Here is a 24,850-nt window from a genome sequence, read left to right as displayed (position 1 = left end):
TTATTAGGCTCTGTAATTCTCCATAAGCTTGATATTTGGGGGTAATAAAATTCATGACGCCTTGTGAGAGACAGAACCCCTTTCCTGTCAGACCCACATGGGAGATGCCACTCATTTTTGATAAAAGGCTCCTCTGTGAAAGCTGTGTGCACCCCACGTCCCCCATCTCCCCTCAGAACAGACCCGATCCTGGAAGCCACGCCACACACACACACACACACACACACACACACACACACACACACGGGGGTGGGGGCCAGTTCTAACCCTCAAATGTCTCCCCTGGGGCGAATTTCCACCCAAATTCCTTCCTAGGGGTCCGGCCTTGCCCTCTGCCTACTGCTCTGGCACGGGGGTGGGGGGGCACACTGGATCCCCTGACAGCTCTCAGGATGAACTCAGAGGGTGGGAGACAGCTGCACAGAACACAAACACCCACGGTCCTGACCCTGACCGAGGTTAACACTGCCGGGCCTCCCCCAAAACCACAGCCCCCAAGGGGGGGGGATGGAGAATGAGGTAAGTGCTGTCTCCCTACCCCGCAGCCCTGGCCAGAGACACCAGAGGACCATTAGGGCCCCTCGCTGCTCCTGCCCAGCATGGGGGTGGTGCTCAGCGGGCTCCTCAGGGTATTTCAGCCTTAAGGAGTTTTAAATTCCTCCTAGGCCCCTGCGGACGGCTGGAGAGCGGGCAGCCAGGCCTGGTCCCACCTTCACGGCACCTGGCTGCCTGCCTCCGGCGTCATCCCAGGACACCTCTCAGTGGAGCCCAGGAAAAACTAAAGCCTAGGGGAGGACTCATGTCTGGGAGTGAGGGAATGAAAGAAGGGGACAGGAAGAAGAATCCAGCCTCCCTCTCACGCGTGAGCTCGCGTGCCCACAGTTCCTGTTTCCTGAGCGCCTGCTACGCGCTGGGCACGGCGCTGGGCACTGCCTTGTCTCATTTCACGCTCACATCTGTCCTCCCCATTTTACAGATCTGGAAACGGGCTCGAAGAAGTTACGGGACCTGCCCAAGGTCACACAGCCAGGAGTGGCAGAGCCAGGATTTGCCCTTTTTGAACCAGCGTCACATCCCGGCGACTGACCCGACCTCCCCACACCCTGGGCCGCGCGCAGAGCCGGCCCACGTCACCCCACAGGCCAGAAGAGCAGAGCCTGGGGCAGCAGCTGCCCACGGCCAGGCCACGTTTTCAATCAAGGGGAATTTTCTGGAGCTACACTGGGGTCGGAGGGACAATCTGAGTCGGGAAGGGGGGCCTGGAAGGGTCAGGTGCCCACCAGGGAGCACTCAGTCCTGAGATGGGATGGCTATAATCAAGGAGTGAGGCAGGCAGGTGGCCAGAGTGTCCGTGAGACTGGGGCACACGTGTCCAGGACCAGGTGAGCTTGGGGGCCACTCCTACCTCTTGGCCTTAACCGTGGATGAGGCCCCCACATGATCCAGAGAGAGACCCAGGCAGAGCCAGAGAGGGTGTAAGGGCCAGGAAGGAGAGAGATGTGGGGAGAATAGGAGAGGGAAGCAGAGAAAACCAGAGTCCCACAGGATGAAGCAGGGGCTGGGAACTAAGGCTGGCCCTGCTTCCCTGCCTCCAACACAGCTCTGGGGTACCACTCTCCCCCGCAGTCCCAGAGCCCGGAGGCTGGAGCCTGCGTCTCATCACCTCGCCCCAGCCCGGGCCCCTGAGCCAAGTGGCAAGCGTAAAGGTCAATTGGAATATAAAGTAGAATTTGCCTTCTTTTCATTTCCAACATGTCTGGGTCATAAAAATGCTAGTTTAATAAATTGGGAGAAAACTGAAAAGCACACACAGCTCATTCAGGGTTGGGCAGGGGGAGGTACCAAGTGTAACCCCTCAGACAGCGTGGGTCCCGCCCCTGCTGCAGACTCAGCTCCCTCAGGACTCCCCAGCACTGACAGGGCCTGGCACCAGGGGTGGGGGGAAGAGGAAGACCAAGAAGGGTCCAGCCCGATCCTGCCCTGGACAAGCCTATGGACTTCAGGGAGACCCATAAGAGCCACATGAAGGACCCCACGTGCCCCAGGATCACCTCTGCCCTTGAAGAGGTTGGATTTTGAGTCAGCGTTTGAAGGAGTCTGACTCTGCGCATCAGACATCAAGAGGGGCATTCCAGGAGGAGCGCAGGGCCTGGCAAATCCCCGAGGCAGGTTTTGGAAAGCAGCACACAGGCTCAGAGAACAGGCAGGGTCAAGGCAGGCAGGACTCCACTGGAGAGACGACCAGAAAGGCCCCGGGGCCATGGCAATCCGGTGCGTCCTGACCACTGGGGCGTAAGCTCAGCGCTCCTTCTGCAGGAGAGGCCACGGGGTAGAGGAGTGGGGTCAGTCTGCCTGATCCAATGCCCTCCTTCCACCCAAGGTCACTCAGGGAGTTGGCAGCAGACCCAGACCCAGAACGCAGGTCCCTGAGCTATGGGAGGCCTCAGTGGTAAGATGACCCACAGCCCTCCCCTGAGTGGGGAGCCAGAGATCGCCCCAGCACCCCCCCACACCTCGCAGTGAGAGTCAAGAGAGCCCCAGGACCATCACACTGGGGACACTCACCAGTCATCCCTCTACCAGGAGTCAGCGATCCGCCCAGCTCCCCAGCCTGCATGGCTCAGACCACACCCCCTCCCCCTTGAACCCCCCTTGAATGCTCAGTCAGCAACAGATGAGGACTAACATTCCCGAGCCCTACTGTGCACCCACCAACCACCAGCTCCTCACTGCATTATTCCACATCCTCACCCTGAAAGGTACATGTGATTCTGCCCATTTCACAGATAAGACGAGCAAGGTCCAGAGAGGCGGAATGATCTGGGGCCAAGATCTGAGCTACCTACCATGCGGCTGCCTCCAAGGCCAGTGAGCGCCCGGGCTGCCCCCCACACTCAGGCACTCAGCGGCCATCTACAGCCGGCATGCTACGTGCCGCCCCAAGCCCTGGCCATGCCTTCATGTAATCCTCCCAGTGCCCTGTGACATGGGTTCCTGGCATTTCGCAGACAAGGAAACTGAGGCAAAGAGAGGTGCCCCCCCAGGCAATAAATGGCAGAGCAGGGGTTTGAAACCAGACCATCTGACACTGGAGCCCATGTCTTCACCACGGCACCCTACTGCCTCCTGGGGCTCCCGGTCTGGCTGGCCCTGCCTTGCTCCTGTCTCCAGCTCCCCTTCCTCAGCCAGGGTGGGGGGTGGGGTGGAAAAGGGGCAGTGGGGGCATGGGTGGGAGGAGGCCAGCAGGATGGGAGCCAATGGAAAGAATGAGCCTCTCACTCAGACTCTGCCCTTATAGCTCCTCCCCCATCCCCTCTGAGGCTCCAGAGGACAGTGCAGGAACCACTTGCCTTTTTTACAAGTAGGGAAACTGAGGTCCTAAGAGGCCCAGTGATTGCCCAAGTGTCATCAGACTCCTAATGACCCCACTCCTACAAGACCCTTTGCAGCAATAAGGATCAGGATGTGGGTTTTGAAGCCCCCTTTGTCCCCCTCTCCCTGCCCCCGGGGCTATCTTAGTCCTCCCTCTTGAGTTCCTAGGTCAATAAGCAGGCAAAGTCCCACCACAGGGCCTTTGTACTTGCCGTTCCCTCTACCTAGAACACTCCTCCTCCAGATATCCATAGGGTGACCCCTCTTACTCTATTTGAGCTTATGTACAAATGTCCCCTCCTCAGGAAAGCCACCCCCAACCATGCCATCTAAACTGGCCCCCCTCTCCCTTGCCTCTCTAGTGACTTCCCTGCTTTGTTCTGTGGGACCTGCCCCTCCCCATGAGATATTTACCTGTTTTACCTGTTCACTGCCTGCCTTCCCCTCAAACATGGAAGCCCACCAGGGCAAGGCCTTACTCCATTTTTTTTCCTGCTTTATAAAGTTGCTTAGAGCAATAGTTCTTCACCTGAGGAACCCAAGCCCCATCTCAGACCAATTAATCTGAATTCCTGGGGTGAGGCTCAGGTCCTAAGATTTTTTTAAAACTCCCCAGGTGATTCCAGTGTCCGGCCAGATGGAGAATCCTGTTCTAGCAGTGCTGGGCACAGAGGAGATGTCCAATACGGAGTCAGGGGGCGAATGAGCGTGTGAGTGAGTTAATTTTTACAGATGGACAAGCCGAGGTCCAGACAGGAGAGCCAGATGCCAGCAGTCACGAACTTGAGCCTCTCCAGGCTCAGTCCCACCTCAGCCCCTCCGCAAAGCCCCACACCTCACCCAGGGGCCCGGTCAGCTTCTAGCTGGACTCCAGGAGCCCCCAGGCCTCCCTCCAGGGCATTTCTGAGAAGTTGCCCCAGAGGCCCCACTCCCTCCTTTTAGTTTCACAATAAGGAGCCTGTTTGCCGCATCCCAGCTTCCACCCCCAAACTTCCTGTATTCAGAGCAGGTCTGCAAGCCCGGGGGCACCTGGGAGGCTGCAGGCTTGTGAGGGCTGCAGAGTGGGCAGGGTGCCCCCCCCTGGGGGGAAGCCAGGCAGGAGGGGGATACTAGGCCACTCACAGCACCTGCGTCTGGTGACCAACCAGGCCTCCCTGCAAGTGTCCAAACACAGACCCGGCCTTCAGGTCTCATCAGCCCCCCGGGGGCTGAGGACTCAAATGCTCTAGTAAACTCGCAGGTGACTGTGATGAGCAGCCAGGCTCGAGAACCACTGAAGCCACACAACCTCCACCCCAGCAGCCCTACCCGCCGTCCTTCCGCCACTGTCTCCCCAGTATCTGACTGTATGGCGGGGGTCCCCCTCCGCCATGGGCAACGTCCAGGTGGTTTGGAGAGAGCTCAGAGGGCACAGAGAGAATGGGCAGAGGAGTGGGGGGGGGGCTCTGAGCCTCCTCCTTGGGGCTGCAGCTGCTCCCCAGAGCCACGTGTCTTCTCCCCCCACCTCCCTCCCCTCTTTGCGCAGGCTCCGGCCTGACCCTTATGTCCTGAGGTCCCCCTTCCCGGACTCTCACCACTGAGGGACACCCGGTGCTGGGAGGAAAGAGGCACGCGGTGAACGCAAGGGCTATGTGCTCCCCGCCTGAGGACTACAGCCCCGGATAGTCGCCCTCAGCAAGCCCCACTGTCCACACCGCTCCACTCCCCCACCCCTCCTGTGGCCCAGCACCTCACAAACACTAACATCTATCAAAACCCTTGCAGTAACACGAGTGTCCCTTAAGCACCTGCTAAGGGCTTTGTACACATTAGCACCTCTGCCAGGTGAATACCAGCTGCCCATGAGTAAACTGAGGCTCAGAAAGGCCACGCAGTGAGCATCAGGCCAGGTCTCAAGCCAAGTCTATCTGATGGCCAAGAGGTAGGAGCGCAGAGTGGCAAAATACCCATTTTGATTCAGGGCCAAACCGCCTGGGTTTGTATTCGGGCCCCACCACACCAGCTGTGTAACCTGGGGCGAGTTGCTTAGCTTCTCTGGGCCTCTGTTCTCCATTCATACAACCGTACAACGGGGATAACAACTGTGCCCCGAGGCTTGCTGTGAAGATCAGGACGACCCCTGGCATGTTGTGATGACTCCATGTCAGAAACATCCTCTGGAGGGTCCCTTCTTCACCCCCAAATATTTATTAAGGAAGCTTTGTTGGGACAAATCTCTCATAACAGCCTCAAATGGAACAGGGTTAGATACCCTCCAACGGGGAACAAAGCTTTAGGTGAAAGGAATTCTATAGGTCAGGAAGGAGCTGGACATGTTTGGGGGTGGAAATACATCCAAGGGGCCCTGGGGTCACCAAAGTGGTGGGCACTGGTGGGCATTGGCTTGACCCAACAGTAAGACGGGCCCAGCTACAGGCATCCCACAACTAGGGGCTTATGCAGGGCTCTGCAGACCATGGCACCCCTGCTGATATCCCAGAGTTTGGGGGGACATGGGGACAGGGGATGCCTCACTCTCCATGAGTCCATTCAGCCAAGATTCCCAAGAGCCCTACTATGGGCTTGGCACCAAGTGGGGGTCCTGCGGGTGCTGCTGAGAGTCTCGCAGGGTCAGCTGCTGTCCTCTGTCTCATCTACTGGGTTCCCAGACGGCAGCTCAAGAGCAGCCGGACACCCGGTCCGTTCAGGTGGTAGAACGCATGACTCTCGATCTCGGGGTCGTGAGTTCCAGCCCCACACTGAGATTACTTAGAAGTAGAGATTACTTAAAAAATAAAATCTTTGGGGGCACCTGGGTGGCTCAGTCACTTGGGCATCTGCCTTCAGCTCAGGTCATGATCCCTGGGTCCTGGGATCAAGCCCCGCATCAGGCTCCTTGCTCAGCGGGGAGCCTGCTTCTCCCTCTCCTGTTCCCTCTGCTTGTGCACTCTCTCTCTGTGTCAAATAAATAAGTAAAATCTTTTAAAAAATAAAATAAAATGAAATCTTTAAAAAACAAAAGAGTAGCCCTAGATAATACCTAAATGTGGGCCTGGTATATAACCCACAAAACTTTATGGGCACTGAAATTTGAATCCCACATGATTTTCCTGTGTTGTGACATGATTCTTTTGATTTTTTTTTCTTCAACCACTTCAAATACCAAGACTATTCTTAGCTCATGGGTCACAAAAAATGGGTGGTGGGCCAGATTTGGCTCTTGAGCTATAGTTTGCTAACCCTTGGTCTAGAGCAAACAGGAAAACAAGGAAATCTGGACAAGAGTACAAATTGTGATGAGAGCCATAAAGGGAAAGACAGGAAAACAAGACAGAATAATTGGAGAGTGGGGCAGGGGAGCTTCTCTGAAGAGAGTCCATTTAAGCTTAAGGTTGAATAAGAAGGATCTAGCCTCACAGAGTCAAGGGAGAACATTCCACATAGCGAAAACAGCAGGTGCAAAGGCCCTGTGGTGGGGGAAAATAGTGTCGTCAAGGACCATAATGAAAATGGTATGAGTGTGTAGAGCATACCCAGGAAAGACAAAAGATGTGATCAGGGCACCAGGTAGCATAGAGCCTCTCAGACAGGCAGGGGTTTGGGAGTTTGCGTTTTAATCTAAAAATAATGAAATATTTAATAGGGTTAGTAGATTTGATCTAGCTCTTAGAAAGATCCCTGTGGCCCCTGAGCAAAGGTTTGGCTGTGGAGAGGTCTGTTTGGAAGCAGGGAGACGAAGAGAAGTTTCCTGCAATGGTCTCAGGGGGAAACCCCAGGGGTGGGAAGGGTGAGCGGTGTCACGTCCAGGACACGTTCTGAAAGGAAAGCCTGTAGGGTTTGCTGACAATAGAAAAAGGGTGGTCAAAACTGTCACCACGTTTTTTGGCCTGGGCGCTGTAAAGATGAAGCTGTCTTCAAGGGAGAGGGGCAAGCTGTGGGAGGGTGGATGGACTCTCTTGAAAGTTCCTCCTGGTTGTGCAGTGAAAACACTTCAAAGACACAAAGCCACATCCTCAACAGAACATCTTGTGTTATCTAAGCCACAATGGTTTCCCCAGAGTCCTGGGCCAGGCGCTGAGGAGCAGAATGAGCCAAGCACCAGGCAGGCAGCTTTCTCCAGAAGCAAGCCACAAACCTTTACAGCACTGACAGCCCCACGTGGGTCAAGAGAATCACATGGCCAGGCTGGGGGGGGCGGGTGCACAGAAGGGGTAACATGGCTCACCAGTGCCCTGGCCCAGCCTCTCCTAGGAAACTGGGGCACCTGCCCATCTCCCCCTCTCCCCCGCTCACCGTTGTCCCCTCCACCCCCTCTGCCCTCCCTCCACTGCACCCCACTCCTTCCTCCCATGCCCCACCATGTGTCAGGGAGACATAGCTCGTTATCTGAAAGTTAGATTGGCTGCTCGGTCGGCAGGAGGACACGAGAGGCCCAGCAGATGGTGGGGCCTCTCCAGGATCAGTCTCAAAGGTCACCGTCTGTCACTGCCCACCCGCTCCAGCCTCTTCCACATCACTGGAGTCTCTCATGCTGATTTCAAGCCCCGCGACAAGCTGTGCAGTGACATTTCCTGCGGGCTGACTGTGTGCCAGGCACCGTGCTAGGCCTGCTCTGGACATTAACTCTTAATTCTCTCACCTGGCCTATAACACCTTTCTCATCCCCATGTTACATGTGAGGAAACAGAGGCACGAACAGGCAAAAACATTAGCCATGGCGGCAAAGACTGTCTGGCCCCTGCATCCAAATTCTTAACCACCATGCTGGATAGCCACCCCCCTTTTCTTCAAGCCTCAGCTTTTCTGTCTGTTGCAAATGAATGAGGGACTCAATGCAATGATTTCTGGATCCTTCTAGCTCTTACAAGTCTGGGATTTGAAAACTGCTTCCTTCTAAGGCACTTGATATATTCTTTCTCCCCCCAACAACGGCTGCTCTCAGGAAAAGATCCTATTGGCTCATTCACACTGTGGTATAAATGACCTAAAGGGTGAACGGAGGTGAGGAGCTCTGGTGGAAAGAAGATTCAAACCCAGACCTAACTGGCTCCAGAAGCTGGGCTGTCCCAACATAGCCTTGCGCAGGCCACATCCTCGGCCTTTAGGATCTCTTCCAAAAGGTATTCTTTACAATCATTGATATTCCCCGTCCCAGGAAGAGAGAGCCAAAATGAGGGTGAAGGAAGAGGATGGGAACAGGAAATAAGGGACACAAGCTGTCAAGTCAGATCGCGACTTCCCAGAGTCAGGGCTTCTGGTCCCTGTGAAGGCCTGGGTCCCACTTCCACCCCAGTTTATTTGGACAGGCATTCTGGAAGGAGTCAGGCCTGGGAGCTGGGGACCTGACTTTCAGCCCTGCCCTGTCACTGAATCGGGGCTCAGATTCCACACCCGTAGGTTGGGGAGTTGGCCTCTCCCAGAGCTACCAGTTTTGAGTCTGGCTCACACCCTGATCCTGGCTGCACCCCGTTAGCTTTTGCCAGGGAGGAAATCACCTCCAGTGCCCCCAAGCCCAGAGCTCCTCGTTGAGCCACGCACAGGAAACTCATCTCTTGGAGGAAGGGGAGCTATGATCAGGGAACCTCTGGTGGAAGTTCCCAGCAGGCCCCACTTACTGGCCTTGGCAGAGCGGGGCTGGGGCCGCAGCGGTGCCCTTTGAAAGAGACATTGGACACAGCAGCTACCCCGGCCTGGGCTCCCCTGCCTCATGCTCTCCAGCCAGGGGACCCCGCTCCCGACCCCCCGACCACCAAAGTTCAACCTTTTTGCCTCTGTAAATGGCTTTTAAGTTTCTCACCCAGCCTCTCATTTCTATCAGGTTAATTAATGAGGAGTCCTCTTGTCGCCAGCCTAGAACATTAACGTTGTTGAAAGGAACCCAGGGAACGCAGACCACAGACGACTGGCTCCCTCTGGCTCTCTTCCCATCTCCCCTGCCCTGCCCCTCCCTTTCCAGCATGTCCCCCTGCCCCTCATTCCTTCTCTCCTCCCCAGGCCTCTACCTCCCAGTCCCATCTCGCTTTCTGTGCAGCCAGGGAGACTCCTGACTCCTGCCCCAACCCACTCACCTCTCTGCAATCTGAGGACACACAGATGAAACTGAGGACTCGGCCATGCTCCTAAGTGACCAGATGGACAGAGAAAAGGGAACACCTGGGAGCCCCTAGGCTGGTAAGCCACCTTCACCCCACCAGAGACCCTTCTCCAACCAGACAGGGACTAGCACAGAAGTCACAGTGCCCTCCCGTGTGGGGTCACTGGATGCCTCACCCCAAAATATCCATGTTTCCAAGAACACGTGAGTCCTAACACTCACAGATACCATTCTTGGAGCCTTTACCCTGTGTCGTGACACCTCTCCACTGCTTTGAGCTTCTCCGTGTCCCCATGAAGTAGGCACTAGCTCGCCCCTGGGCAGGCTGTCATCTGAAACACCCAGAGTCACCAAAAGTATTTAATAAAAAGCTCCAATAAGGAAACTGCAGCAGCCCCACCTGTAGTCTGGCCTTCTCCAAGGTGGGAAGGGGGTCTAGGCCCCACCCAGATGAACTGACAAGGAGTCTGGGGCTCATCCGTCCCCTCTGCTGATGGCCCCAGGTGGCCTCACCTCTCAGGCCTGGGGCAGGCAGGCTGAACCGATGACTCAGCTAGCCTGAGCCACCTCCAGGCCCTGGCTTGGGCAGCTGAGCCCTGCTTCCTCCTCCACTCTGGCTCTCCACTCCTCAGTGCAAGACAGGGCAGGTGGGAGAGCTGGACCAGGCTACCCATTCCCAAGCCATCTATGAGGAATGACCTCTGGCAGCACAGCCCCCGAGGTGTTGTTCCAATTGTCTGCTGCAAGGACAAAGTTTCCTTCAAGCTTTCTGTTTCATCTTAATTTGGCATTCTTCATAATGCATCCATTTGCTTGAAAATTAAGATAGTGTTTCCATCTGGATCGTCAAGTAAAACGAACGCTCCAGGAAGAATAGGTGAGGACCACATGGCACATGACCCCTCAAAGTTCCAACCCCCACCCCACGCTGTGACAGGACAACTCCAGCTCCCTGTCTTTCCCACCCACTCCCACCCCCCTGCCCAACATGGTAGCCTTCTACACCATTCATCCCCACTTCTACCCAGGCCCCTAGGAATGCCCCCACGTACTGTGTATCATGGGACTGGGCAAATGGGCTCTAGAAAGGCTCCAGGTGACAGAGTTCCAGCCTCAGCAATTCCCATTCTGCATGGGCCCAGACAGGCTTTCTCAGCCCACTGTGCCTAACTCTGGAGACTTTGTGGAGGGAAGGGGTCACCTCGAGAGGCTGAGAACCTGACACCAGGGTGAAGGAGGGACCCAGCGGCTTCCTCTGCGCATTCCTTCCTCCTCCTCCAGCATATTCTCCCTCTCTCTCTCTCTCTCCCCCCCACTCCCCCCCACCCCTTATACACACACACAAACACACACACATGCACACACAAGCACATGCACACACAAACACACAGAGCAAACAAGGCAGGCTCCAAGAGAAGAGCGGCTCATAATTATTGGTAAAATGCTTGTAATGTTTTTCTCTCTACCCGGTAGCTTTCAGTTGTTTTAGCAGCTTAGCGAAGCACTTGGCTCCAATTGAATTGCAAATCAGCAGCTCTTGCCCCAGGAAGAGAGGAAGGGAGGTAGCTAGGAGGGGGCAGGGAAGGATTCCAGAAGGAAAGGGAGAAAGGTGTGCAAGGAGAAGGGCAGAAGGAAGAAAATGAGCAAGGGAAGCTTGGTTCCAGGTGGGGAGCAATAGCAACAGAGATGGCCTGCTCCTGCCAGGCCCTGTCCCCGTCCTCGCCCATTCTGTGCAGGTGCTGTAGCCCAATGTCCCAGCCAAAAAATCAAGACACGTTTTATAACCATAATCCTGGGGTGGAGTGGGAGGGCCACACTGGGCTTTCTCAACTACTAGAAGAAAAACATATCTTTCTTGGGAATCGCAATTATTTGAAAACAACGTCAAAACAAAAGTCTTGCTTTAATCTCTCTGGCAATCTCCAACATTCAGATTTCCATTCTACCTATCTATCTCTTTGACTCTGTTTCCCTTTCTACCTATATTTCTACACATCCATCTGTCTGTCTTTTTACATATCTGTCCACCTATCTCCTCCTCCCTTCTGTTGTTCGCCAGCACTTCCTTTTCCTCTCTTGGTTCAGAATTCCCCACAGAGAAGCTGAGTTGATCAAGGAGCGCCGGGCTGCGTCAGCACCACGGTCAGCACCACAGAACTGGGTCCCTCCCAGACACCCTCACTCCGCTGAACCTAAACTCTGACCACAGGACTGCCCCCCAAATTCTCAGATACTGCTGGGGGAGGGGGGTAACAATCTCCCTCAGAGTCCAGGAGGGAAGAGGAGGAAGAAACTTAGCCAGGCCCGGCACCCTGGGTGTGGAGGGCTGGGGCTGTCGGTGGAAGCCCACATTTGGGGCCAACCAGTCAGGCACTAACCTTGAAGAGGCGAAGGATGTTGGCCACCATGATGGAGACTGAGCTCCCCGAAGCACCGATGACGCCCACCACACGTTCAGGTTTGGTGATGATGGGTGGGCCGCCACTGCCACAGCGGACCTCCGTGCCATCCTTCTCGATGAGCGCCTGCACAAAGGTCAGCGACTGCTCGAGGGCATGGGTGTCCCTCGAGCAGGTGTCCAGAATGCGGGCGCCCAGCGTGATGTTGGGCAGCAGGTCCGGGTCATTGTTGATGCGATCCAGGGCAAAGAGCATGGCCTCCAGCCGGTGGATGCCTTTCTCCTTCTTAAGTTCTCCGCAGGCCTTGCCCTCCGAGCCCCGGCCGTGCACTGGGAACAGGCCTCCCAGTGTGATGTCCCCATCTATGCGGATGGAATTCATGTGGGGGTGGCCCTTGGGCTTCCCCAAGGAGGAAGGCACCCAGGGGCCATAAAGGCTAAGGAGCAGGCAAAGAGGCAGCCGGGCCCACCACCAGCCCCAGCCTGTCTTCCCAGGCATCTCGGAAATCCCTAGAGACCCATGAACGGCAGGCCCCACTCCTAGCCTTGGCAGGCCCCTGGCCCCACAGCCTGGGTGAGCATGGGTGGGACAGCCCCCACAAGTCTCTCCACGGCAGCTTCAGCAGCGGGGTGGCTGAGGGCGGCCAACGGGGTAACCCATGCTGGTGCTCCTCGCCACTCAGGCAGTGCTCAGTTGCCCACACGAGCCATGCCCCCAGGCAGCCAGGAGTGGCCAGGGAGCAGCAAAGCTCTAGTCTTGGTCCCCACGTCCTGCAGGCCTGCTCTTGACGGATGAGTGTGAAAAAAGAATGCTCCTAGCTTGACGTATCTTGGCATCAAGGAGAAAACAGCTCCAATGCTCTCCTCCTACCAACCTTAGAAGGGAGAGAGAGAGAGAGAGAGAGAGAGAGAATCAAACAGAAGCCCAAAGAAGACATTAGCTATTCTGATCTCTCCTCAGGAGCCTGAGAGAAGGAGATGCTGGAGGTTATCGCCACAGGCTCCACAAATCTGAACTTGGTTTTCTCCCAGCTGCTGCTCAACTTTGGTTCAAGTGGGAGAGCCTGAGGCAGAAATTAGGTCATGTTTGAAGATTTCACAAGGCCTGTACACTGCCATCAGAAATCTGGATGTCAGAGAGCACACTCCCCGGGAACAGCCTGGAACTGACTTGTGAGGAAGATGGGTCTTCCTCAACACTCACCCCCATGAAAGAGTAGCAAGAAACCAGTTCCACAGGGTCCGACCCCATTTTAGAGATGAGGAAACTGAGACCCAGAGCAGGAGAACATTTTGCCCAAGTCACGCAGGTAGTGAGAAGCAAAACACCACACAGAACTCAGCTCCCCAGCTGCCAGCTCGGGAATCAGAGACACTTAGGGTCCTTGGGGACTCAGGGATAAGGAAAGCCAGCAAGGCCCCCTGCAGAAGAAACCAGGCTGGGAGCTGCTCACTCTGAATGCCAGGGAGAAGCTGGGGCTCTCCGGGTTCAGGACCCTCCTCCTGAATCAGGCATGCAAACTTCATATTTCCACCCCAGCTGCCCAGCCACCCTGGAGCAGAGGGTAACCCCAGGAGCTCCAAGCTCAAGAAGGCAAGACTCCTTTTCATCTGCTTGGCCTCCCTCCCCGCCATCTTTCTCATGGTCTTTATCTCTCAATTTCTCCACTGCTCCTCCTCTCTCCCCCACTTTCTCCCTCTGAGAGTGGGGCTCAGGTTACGGCCCGAGCTACTGCACATTATTAGGATCATTGTCATTATTATTGTTGTTGTGATTAAATATTTATCTGCAAGGGTAGAGGAGAGAACACCAGCTCTTCCTCATTCTCACTGCTAATTTGGGCTAATTTCCCCTGGGGTTCCTTCCCTTGCCCCAGCCTCCCACTCAAAGCCAGCAACCTCCCTCCTCTCAACTTAGACGGCAACAGGGAGAAGAGCTAGAAGCTGAGTCAGGGATTGGCTGGGGGGCTGACTCCCAGGCCCCCCTCCCGATGGGCTTGTCAAATGAAGATCTGCAAGCCACGTGCCCATTCTACACGTCAGTTTCCCTAGCCATTTAGAAGAAGGGTTTGCTTTTGGATTGGGAGGTTTTCCTAGAGATGTGGTCCCCACATCCAGGTCAAGCAGGGGTCTCAGAGCCACATGTCCCCCACTTGTAATCCCCCCCACAGAGGCCCTGACTGCTCTGTTCTGGGGAAGGGAGAGGGAGGAGGGTACAGCACCCCAGAGTTCAGCCTCAACTCCTGGGCTTCTCTAGCAAGCGCCTTCTGAACCCTCACCTCACCTCTGACCTCTCATCAAAATGCTCCCTCACCCGTTAGCTCCTCAGAGGCCAAGAACACAGCTACTAATTCCCCTGCATCCCATTCTGCAGGGGAACCGGAAGCCTGGAGGCATCCCATAACCCTTCCAAAGTCACAGGGCAAGCCAAGATGGGGCAAGACTCGGGGAGAGACCTGGAGAGACCGGGGTCAGCCTGCAGGAAAGCTTCCTAATCCCACCATCCCCCAGAAAGCCAGGAGCCAGTGACCTAGCACAGGGGGTGGGGGGGGGGGGATCAGTGCTTGGAGGAATGCGAGATAAGAGCTGTTCAGATGCCGGGAGGGGGCGGCTACCCCTGGATGGAACTGTCATCTCATCAGATGGCTTCCCCCCCCTCCCCGGCTGCGGGGAGTGAGGGGCTGCGGGGGACTCGCCGCTGATGCTAGGACCAGACAGTCGAGACAGGAGCAACTGGAGGAGCCCGGGACAACACCCCCAGTCCTGCGCCCACCCTGCCACCCCCTGGAGAGTCCTTGGTTCCCAAATCTCTAAGACAGAGGGTTGGAGGAGGACACGGTCTGGGGGCCATACTGCCCCTGCAGGGCATTCTCAGTTGTGACAGGGATGGGCAGGAGTCCCCTTCTGGCCTGCGTGCGTCCCACGGGTGGGTCAGCCTGCACCATGAAGCGCCGTCTTGTCCAAAGGCTGTAGGGGGCGTGCGCGGAGCAGTGAGAATGTACCGCGCTGTGCCGGGCACCATACTAAGCGCTTGGCTCCCGCTGTCAGGTGGCACCCCCACCCCCAGGGGCTGGCTGGTGGTCTCATCCCTTCCGCAGTGAGGAGGAGGCGGACGCTCGGACTCTCACACGGTGACCTCCGCCCCCCTGCGCCGGCCCAGAGTCTCTCTCGAACAGCCTGCAGTCCGGGCTTGGTCGGCCTGGATTAGACATGGAGGGATTGTTGGCATCACGACAGGCCGTGCCAAGGCCGCAGCAGGGCAGATGCGGGGGGGGAGCGACGAGCAGCAGCCCTGACAGTCGGGCCCTGCTCAGGCTTCCAGACTCTTCGTGAGGGCTCAGCGCTGGCTTCTCCTGGAAACCTGAGCCCCTCTAGGCCGAGCAACGTGCGCACAGAGGTACGTGTACACACACCACACGGACACACACACCGCACACCACACACCCACTGTAAACACACACCCTACATAGACACAAACATACTACATACCACACACGCACTGCACACACACACACCGCACACACATACAGCACACACACCATACACACACACACCACATAGTCACAAACATACCACACCCCCCACACAAATAAAACAGCACACAACACATACCACCACACACATGCACAACATACACACACACCACACACACAGACCACGTAGTCACAAACATGCTACACACACATATACCACACAGACACAAATACACCACACACCACACACACCATATACACACGCACCACACACATACCACACAGACAATATGCACACACACACACCACATTCCATACAGACACACACTGCACACACATATACCACACAGACACGAGCCACATACACACCACACACCATACAGAAACATACACGCACTACACACACCATATGCACGCACACCCCCCACACCTACTACACAACACATATGCACCATTCACACACACACCCCACACACATGTACCACACAGATACAAACATACCACAGACACACACTCGCGCGCGCGCACCCAATGGGGAGAGGCAGAGGCTACATGGAGGAAGAGGCCTCGGTGAGCAGAAAAGCCAATACTTGCAGGATTGGAATCAAGAGCCCAGGCCCCAGGCCCTGCCCCAAGCTGGTCAGACCGCTCACAGGCTTCGCTCTACCAGGCCTGGGCTCCGCCCCAGCCTACAGCGGGTCCCACGCCATCCCTCAGTCCTGCCAGGTCTGCCTTTTCCGAACATCTCCAAAGAGCTGGGCAAACCACCGCCTCTTTTAGCCTCCCCTCCTTCCTTTGATCCTGTAACAGGAACAAGGGAAAAGTAAAAATATTCTGAGTGAAAGGAGCCATCAAGAGCAGAGGCTGGGGGCGGGGCAGCAGGGGGAGCCGAGGCCATCCTTCCAGACCCCACAGGGCTGTCTCCATCTTAAGGAAGGGGGACCAGATAGGGGGAGGCTGAGTCCTCAGACCACCCCCCAAATCTAAATTAGCTCACACCTCAGACGTTTGGGGGTTGGTGGAAGGGGATATGTCCCTCCCCAGATGAAATCACCAGGAAGGCTGCAGGTCTAAGCCAGTGAGCCCACCCACTCCCAGGGAGCCTCTCATTTTATCCTTCCCTCTCCTTCCCACCTCTCTCCTCAACCCCTGTATTCAGCCTCCCCTTACCCGCCCCCCCCCACCAGATCTTTGGCTCCAAACAGGTAGGGAAGGGTGAGGAGTGAGGGAAGAGCACATGGTCATCTCCACACACAACAGCATTTCTCAGAACATCCTCTTCAGTGAAAGGGGATGTGAGGAGAGCCGGGGGTGGGGGTTGCAGTTTACTCTCCTCCCCCAGCCCAGGCACCCCACTATCTGAGGGCCTCTCTGATATCTGCAGGCCTGCAGGGAGAAACTCCTCCAACCTGCCTCAGTGACCCCTTCCAAGTCCTAAAGAGCTGGATCCCATGCTTCCTCACGTCTAACCTAAATCCTTCCCTCCACAACCAGGGTCCAAGCCAGGAAGAACCACAAACCACCGAACAACCACCAGATCCAAAGAGAGCCGCTGTGATTTACTAAACTCCGATTTACTTTTCACTAAGCTGCTTGTTATTCTCCCAAAGCTAAGGAAAGAGAATTCCCCCGAACACCAAAGTCAAGGACGGAGTCAGAGGGAACGACCCTGCACTCTGCTCCCAGGGAAGGGGGGCAGCACCCAGAGCTGCTCACTCCTGCTTTCAGCCCTCCAGGGCACCCTCAGGCTCTGGGCTCTTCCACTTGCCCCGACCCAGCACCCCCCCAACCTCTGCCTTCCTGGAGCCAGGCCTCCTCCCTCCCCTCAGCTTTTCCACTCGCCCTCCAGCACTGTGTCCTCTCTCTTCACCTTTGCCTCTGCGGGCGGCCCAGCCCAGGTGCTCGGAAGAGCTGGGCACTGTGGACGGAGGAGCAGAGTCTGTCTGGAATCTGGAATCATCACCCCCATCTCACACTTCCCCAGGAGGGGCCGGCAGCTCGGCTCCCCAATGGGGAAAGTGAGGGAGAACTGGAGGCCTCTCCCTTCCTTCCCATACCACCCCGTGCCCACAGGAGCCCATGCAGACCTGAGACGCTGGCCTGCATGCCACCTCTGCAGTCCCCTCTCTCCTCTCCCCCTTGGGACCCCACACTGTGCTTTGCTGGACAGTCTCCTCCCAAATGGGCAGGGCCAGGAGCCAGGGAGCAGGTAATAGGAAGCTGCCCCCCACCTCGCTGCACCAGCAACAAGGCCCATAGTTCGACTCTCAGTCCATGGGGGAATGGGGGGATGGCCAATTAGCTCCCTCAAACCCCAGCAGCCCAATCCTCTCTCCACAGGGACCACAACCTGGGGGATCGTGTCATACTCCACATGATGTCTCTGCATCCCATCCTGGCACAGTGCCTGGCATCCCCCACCAGGGGTCGTGGAAGTGAATGAATGATGTGATGTGAGCGAAGGATTCTGGGCTCTTCCCACCCTCTCTCCCAGATCATCGATGTTGACAGAGACAGCAGCCTTGCTCCCAGACACTCCCCCAGGCTGGCCAGGCCATGTTTGAAAAGCCAAGAGGAGGGCCCAGTGGGGGTCTGGGCTCCATGCCCCCTTTCCTTCCCAGCCCCAAGCAGCTCCAGCTCACCAGCCTGCATCAGGAACCCTCCCAAGTGCAGAAACCCCAGATCTCGCTTCCCAAGCCATCCCTTCCCTGTTCCACCTGGAATAGCAAGGGCCTGATTCAGAAGTGACTGGGAATGTGCTGGGCATGTCGTGGGCAATGCAGAAATGTACGGGGAAGGAAGGGAGAAACAGTTGGAGGACAGGAGGGTTGAGGAAGTCATTTGTCAGCTTAATGCCCGTAGAACTGAAGAGAAAACTTCAAATCCATCGCTGTGCTTCCGCCACTCTATGACTCCCTCCAGCCTTCTCCCTGTGACTCTCACCCTTCAGGTAGCAACTGAGACCCTTCCTCCTCCAAGAAGCCTGCCTTGATTATCCCAGTTCCTGTTCCCTCCTTCTCGCACATTCGCGCCTTTCTCTCTGTTATTCGGCAATGATGAGCCTGGAAGATTTTAAGGGCCTGCATGGGCCACCCTCATCTCTGTATCCCCTGTGCCTAGCCCAAGGCTCGGAACACAGGAAGTTCTCAATAAGCAACAGGACATGGGCAGCTCCTTGCCCCGAGCCAGCAGGCAGCCACAGGCGATGCCCAGGGCAGGGTCTGCAGCAGCATTCTGCATCTGCAGGGTAGGACTCGGACCTGGCACTGAATTCTTACAACGCCCGTGTGGTCAGGCATAGAATACAATCTCTTCTGCCATGGCCATCCAGTTATTGACCGTGTCGTTCAACCATGTGCTGAGCGCCTACTGTTGCGGGCTCTGCTCTGGGCACTGGGAAACCGCTGGGAATGACGGGCACTAGCACCTGCCCTGTGGGGCCGGCCTAGGGGGTGGCACGGGACAGGCGAGGAATACACCTGCACGAAGAGGAACAGCACTTTGAGGAATCCCAGCAGGTAAGGAGAGAGGTCAAGACTCTGCGGCTTTTCCAGAAAAAGACAGTCAGGGAAGGCTTCTCTGAGGAGGTGGTATAGGAGCAGCAGCTAAAAACAATAAAAGCATGAGCCATCTCTGGGAGAGGTGTCCCAGGTAGAGGGAAGCAAGGGGAAAGTCCCCGAGCTTGCGCTTAGCATTCATCGTTCAAGATCCGGCAAAAAAGCCAGCGCACCTGGAGGCCCGTGGGAAGGGAGAGAGGCAGGAGAGGAGGTCAGAGAGGGCATCGAGTACAAGATCAAACAAGACCGGTGTGGCTGGAGAAATGGGGGCCCACTGGAGAGCCTGGAGCACCATGACAGGCAAGGATTCATGACGAACTCAAAGAGCCACCACCTGCTAAGGCCTCAGCAGCTCGCAACCGCTGGAGGGCAAAGCAAGCCCATCTCATCAGCCCTGGGCCCCCCCTTGTCCCTGCCAGTTCAGCCCACGCAAGGCCCAACACTGGCCTTCCTCCTCCCCCAGAGCCAGAGCCCAAATCGCCTCCACCTGCTAGCCCCCACTCCTGTGCAGACCTCCAGGCCTCTCCTGCTTGCCCCAACTCCTCCCGCGCCCCCCCCCCCCCCCCTTCTTAAGTGGGCAAGTGTCCTTGTTTGCAGCTGGTGCTATTGTGGGCTTCCCGGCTAATGCGGTTTCTTCCTCTCTCCTCCTTCTTTCTGTCCCCCCCTCCTTAAATCAGAGCTCCCCCAACTCCAGCACTGCCCTGGAAGGCTAGGGCCCGGAGTGGCTTAGCAGGGCAAAGCCCAGACTCCGCTGTCCGGCACAGCCAGGAACATGACCACGGTTGTGGGTGACACTCCCCTCCCTAGGCCACACTGAAGCCAGGCAGGGAGAAGGGGCAGTGACACCTGAGAGGTAATCACTCACTAGAAACCTAGGATTCCAGGTCAAGTCCCCAGCCTGCACTTCTAAAATCTAAAGTCGCTGGTAAAGGTGTGAGCCACAGTAATGACAGTGCTTTTACTAGAAGTCACAGCCCCCGCCAGAAAACAGGTGTGGGGGCTAGCTCCTGTCCCCCTGAGGGGCGGAGGGGAGGGAGGGCTGAGAGTAGGACCCAGCCTGGGACCCGCAGCTGGCAGAGCTCTCCTGGGACCCCCCGCGTCACAGCCAGCGGGCAGCCAGCTTTCTGCAGAACCAGGAGGCTAGACACCACAGCCAGCTAGTCAGCCGTGGCTCAGCCCAAAATGGCATGGGCTGTCATTACAGGCTGGCATTTCCCAATTACCGCAGATAATATCTACCTTAATTGAATGGGGTCCAGATAATGTCATTATGTACCGCGTTCCCCAATTTATTTAATCTACGTGTGTACACATCTATTTATGCCTCGCTGCTGCCACGAGATTGCTAACCGGTGAGCTTAATAATAAAACATTTCGACGGGAGTCATCAGCTTTAATTTAAGGGGTGATTTTTTCTATCCTTGTGGTGCTCGTTTTTCCAAGGAGCCAAGAGAAACAACGGACAGGCTGGAAGAGGCTCTCTCAGGCCTGCGGGCTAAGAGACGGGATGGTCAGGGCTGCGGGGTAGGCCTGTCTTGGCCAAGCAAATTCTGCTGATACGCCTCCTTGTCGGGAGCAGGCTCGGGCAGGGAAAGAGAGGTGGGGGAGCAGGGGGGAGGGGGAGCCGAGGCAGAAGCCCCCGGAGCTTGACTCCAGGACTGGTGGGGAGAAGGAAGCTTGTCTGTCATGCAGAGCTTCGAGCCTGGGGTTGAGCTGCGAGGCAGCAGGGGGACACTGGGAGAGAGGCAGGGCGAGAGGACAGAGGGAGGCCAGAGAAGGTAGACAGCCAGGAAAGAGACGGAGTTCCCAGGAGCCAGGAAAAGGCAGCCTGCGATCTGCAAGGGCCAAAGGCAGTGAAATCTCTAAATTAATTTTTGATAGTCCCCTGCTAACTAGGGTAGAGTTGACATGAAAACAAGCCCTCCTTGCTCTTTCCAGGAGCCGGCAGCAGGCTGGGTGGGAGCCACAGAAAGCTAGCGTCCTTGGCCCCAGGCCGGGCTGCCCACCCAGGGAAGCCCCCGGGGTCTCCTCCCTCAGGCTGGCCCAGCCAGCCGGCAGCTCTCCTGGCAGCCCCAGCAAGCAGGGCCCGAGCCCCGATGCCAGCTCCCCCCACGCCTTCTCCGGGAAGCAAAGGCAGTTTCCACTCTGCAAAGTGAGATAACCTTCCAGCCAGCAGCCAGCGGGGCCCAGCTGCCCAGGCTGCCAGCGGTGCCTGCCCACTGCAAAGTTAGGTTCTCGGCCGAGCAGAGGAGGACAGCAGGGTGGACAGATGTCTTGGGGTGGGTGGTAATTAGGGGCTGCAGGCTCCACACTTGTCTAGGGAAGAGGATGTGTCTTCCAGCTGTAATTATAAAGCGCAGAAACCCGTGGGTCCCGGTCCCATCTTTTCCTGCCAGCTGTCCCCCTGCAGCAGGGTGGGTTCGGGTGTGGCCAAGCATCCTGGAAGCTGGGCCGGAGACCCCTCAGTGCTTTCCTGGCCTGGGCCCACCCACCACTCTTCCTGCTAGACGCTGCTCCGGCTGGTTCCCTCGCTCGCTCGCTCGCTCGCTCGCTCACTGGTGCTCTCACCTACCTCAGGCTGCCTGTCTGCCGCTGTGCGAGGCACTCCTCCTGGGGACGTCACGCCTCCAACAGAATGAAGCCGCCCAGACGCAGGGTGGGGGAGGAGGGATGAGGGAGGAAGACAGGAGCGGCCTACGCTAGGCCACTGAGGCCGAGAAAGCAGCTCAACTCCTGATGTGCTCCTGCCTCCCCTCCTCCCCCTCTGCCTGCTCAGGACCCGTTCTCTGTGCCTGCTGCCTGTCTCCCCCCCTTCCCATACATCCCATACATCTCTCGCCTGAGACCCACCCGCAGCAGAGCGTTCTTTTGGGTTAAACATTGCCATCTCCCTCTCTGGGCCTCTCTGGGCCTCTCTTAAATGCAGATGTCCCAGGGAGGGGTAGCCCTTGCAGTAACTACGACCTCAGCGGGATATAACTTTTGGTATTCTTGTCTCTGACAGGTTGACGGTGGTGACAGGTGGGGGAAAGTTTATGGCTAACAGACAGAAGTTGGAGGAAGGTGAAGACAGTGGTCACCTAATTCATGAGTGGGCAGGCATGCCCATCCCAGACTAAGCAGAGGCTCAGGCCCCCCACCCCATGACAAGGACAGGACTCTGACTAACACCTAAGAGGCCCTCCAAGTGGTTTTCTGTGCAGACCAGGGGAAGGGACAAGGGCTCTGACCCTCACTCTCCACTGTAGACAGGTCCTCTTCAGGGGTCCTCACCACTGGCCCCCAGAGCCTGCCCAGGAGAGGCGACCACACCTCTCCAGACACCTCTGTGGGAATTTTCTCTGCCTCCTCAGGAAAGGTCACCAGGAAAGGCTCCCTGCGGGTCCTCACCTCTTGATTGAAGTTCTCCCACATGCCAGGCACTGGCCTCGGAGGAGCTCAGCATGTAGACCCAGAGCCTAAGGCCTGGCATCCCCTGGGGATCTCAGGGGGGAAAGTGGGGCAGGCCCAGCGCAGGCTGAGGGAGGGGGGAGATGGGAATTAGAACATTCTTAATTTCCACCATGAGCCAGCCCTAGGGATGTGAGGCTGAGTAGCGGGCTGTGGGAAGGGGATGTCCAGGATGAAGACTTAGAGCACTGGCTGCCCTAGGCCCCCGCTCTCACCCCAGAATGGAGGACTATGATGGGAACGCGCCCATGCACACACATACACACACACACACACACACACACACACACACACACACAGTACTCCCTCCCCCATCACCGAGAGCTTTCCGACTGACGACAGAGGGTCAGACAGACTAACCACCGCTCCAACAAACACGTGGATTCGGGCACCCCATTCGAAAAGCCCAGCTCAGTCCCGCAAAGCAGCTCTCCCCGCACCCAGGGGCAGGCACGGTGACGAGAGGGGTATGGAAACAAGAAGCCTCCTCCAAAAAGGACCTTAAGTCTGAAGGAGGGGGTGTCACTCGTGGCCTGGGGGCAGGGGGCGCTCGTACGTTGGGCCTCAGGACTCCCTGCCGCCGCTACAGTCGCCCCATTTCAGCACAAACAGCCTCAGACCGCCCCGGTGCGGGGGCGCCGCTCTCAGTCCGGGCCTCCACCTCGCAGCCCCGCCCCCGCGCTGGGAGGGGGCACTGCCAGTTCCTGGGCGCCGGGAAAGCCCGACCCCGGAGGGGACCCCCCAACACATACATACACACGCACATACACACACACACACACACACACACACACGGCCTGACCACCCGTCCGGAAGCCCCATAGAAGCTCAGGTTCACCAAGGTCCCGGAGAGAGTCGGGGCCGATGCGAGGAGCACCTGACAGTGATGTCCCGGGGCCGCGGGGAGACCCCAGACCCTGGAGCGCCGTCCCAACCCACCGCGGCCGCAAGCGACCGGCTGCCGGGCTCGGCCGGTGGCGAAGGTGGCGCTGGGGCGGCCAGGGGAGCGGGACGCGGTACAACGGAAAGGAGCCGAGGCGCGCGAGGCTGGCGCTGCCAGCCCTCCCGCCGGGAGACGGCGGGGAAGGGGTGCAAATAACGCCCCGAGCCCCCGCCCTCCCTGCCCCTCCGCAGAGGGGGCGCGCTAATGCCGCCGCCCCAACTGAGAGCTGGCCCGACCCCCCATCCGGCAGAACCCGACATAACCCCCCTACACAGAGACACTTCTCCCAGGCCCGCAAAAAAAGCCGCTGCCCCATTCCCTCCCTCGGGGGCATTCGGAGAGCCGGCCCCAGCCCCGAAGGGAGACCCTCTCGCCTCGGTCCCGCGCCCTCCAGCCCCGAGGGCTCGGGTCCGCCGGCCCTCCTCCGGGCAGCCCTGAGCGCGGGAGCTCGTCAGAGGCCACCTCCCCGAGCCCCGATGTCCCCGCCGCAGCCCGCGCCCCAGAGGCCGGAGGGCACGGTCCCCTCCGGCGTTCCCCGCGGGCCACAACTCACCGCGCGCCGGCGAGGTCTGAGCCGCGGCGAGGGGTCGGTTGCGCTCCCGCCTGCCCCGGGGGCGCAGAGAGGCGGCGGCGGAGGCTTGCTGCTCGCGATGCCCAGAGCCCGGGCCGCGGAGGACCGAGCTGACGCTGCGGACCGAGCCGGGCGCGGAGCCGCCCGGAGTCCCGGACGCAGCGGGGATGAGCTGGCGGCTGCCCGGCCGGAGCTGCCTCCAAGCGCGCGGCGTTCTCCTGCTGCTCCGGCGAGAGCGAGCAAGCGAGCAAGCGAGCAAGCGAGCTAGGGAGCTGCGGCCGGTCCTGCTCCGGTCCCGCGGAGCCCGGCGTCCGAGCCGAAGGGAGCGGGCGAGGCGGCTCCGGGGAGCGGGCTCCAGCCGGGGGCTCCGGGAGGGGAAGGGAGTGGAGCGGGAGCCTACCGGCGAGCGCCGCCGGCCAAGATGCGGGCGCCCAGCGGCGCCGCGGCAGCGGCGGCAGCAGCAGCAGCAGGAAAAAATGAGAGCGAGCGAGAGAGCGCGCTGGAGAGCGAGCGAGAGACAGGGGGAGCGAGGAAGACGCGGAGAGGGGAGGCTGCGGGAGGGGGCGGGAGCGCCCGGGAGCACGAGGGGGCGAGGGGACCACAGCCGCTCAGCCCCTGCGCCCACTGCCGCTGCCGCACTCGGGAAGGCGCGAGCCCAGCCCGGCAAGTTTGCGCTGCGAGTGCGGGCCGAGCGCGTGGCGCTTCCGCCGGCCTTTTAAAGAGAGAGCACCTGGGCGCTCACCCCCCGACGCCGCACCTCCACCGCCGGAAGGCCGGGTGCTCGCAAAGCGCCCCTCCACCCCGCCACACCCGCCCCGCAGTCTTTCCCCTCCCGCCACGCCCCACCGGCGCCCTCTCCTGGAAGCCCCCTTCCTTGCCCCCTCCCCCCCTGCGGGTGTCAGCTCAGCGACCGGAGGGCGTGTGGGGGCCCTCCTGACTTCAAAGGTCGAGGGTCAGGAAACGCAGCCTCTGACACACACCCTGAGAAGTACAGCAAAACACAGCGATGCAAA

At 58.1% G+C, this 24,850-nt stretch overlaps 1 protein-coding gene across 1 annotated transcript in view; it reads right to left on the bottom strand.

Annotated features, from left to right (window-relative positions):
* GRM4 (glutamate metabotropic receptor 4) overlaps positions 1-12,712 on the bottom strand; it is a 106,231-nt gene extending 93,519 nt beyond the window's left edge. The window contains exon 1 of the mRNA XM_040644746.1: positions 11,824-12,712. Coding sequence (XP_040500680.1) covers positions 11,824-12,342 — 519 coding nt within the window. The 5' untranslated portion in view covers positions 12,343-12,712. The remainder of the gene's footprint in view (positions 1-11,823) is intronic.
* Between the last annotated feature and the right edge of the window lie 12,138 nt (positions 12,713-24,850).

The sequence above is a fragment of the Ursus maritimus genome, unplaced genomic scaffold (genome assembly GCF_017311325.1).
Source record: "Ursus maritimus isolate PB19 unplaced genomic scaffold, ASM1731132v1 scaffold_30, whole genome shotgun sequence".
NCBI lineage: Eukaryota > Metazoa > Chordata > Mammalia > Carnivora > Ursidae > Ursus > Ursus maritimus.
Note: the sequence above shows the minus strand (reverse complement) of the source record. Positions and strands in the feature narration are given on the sequence as shown.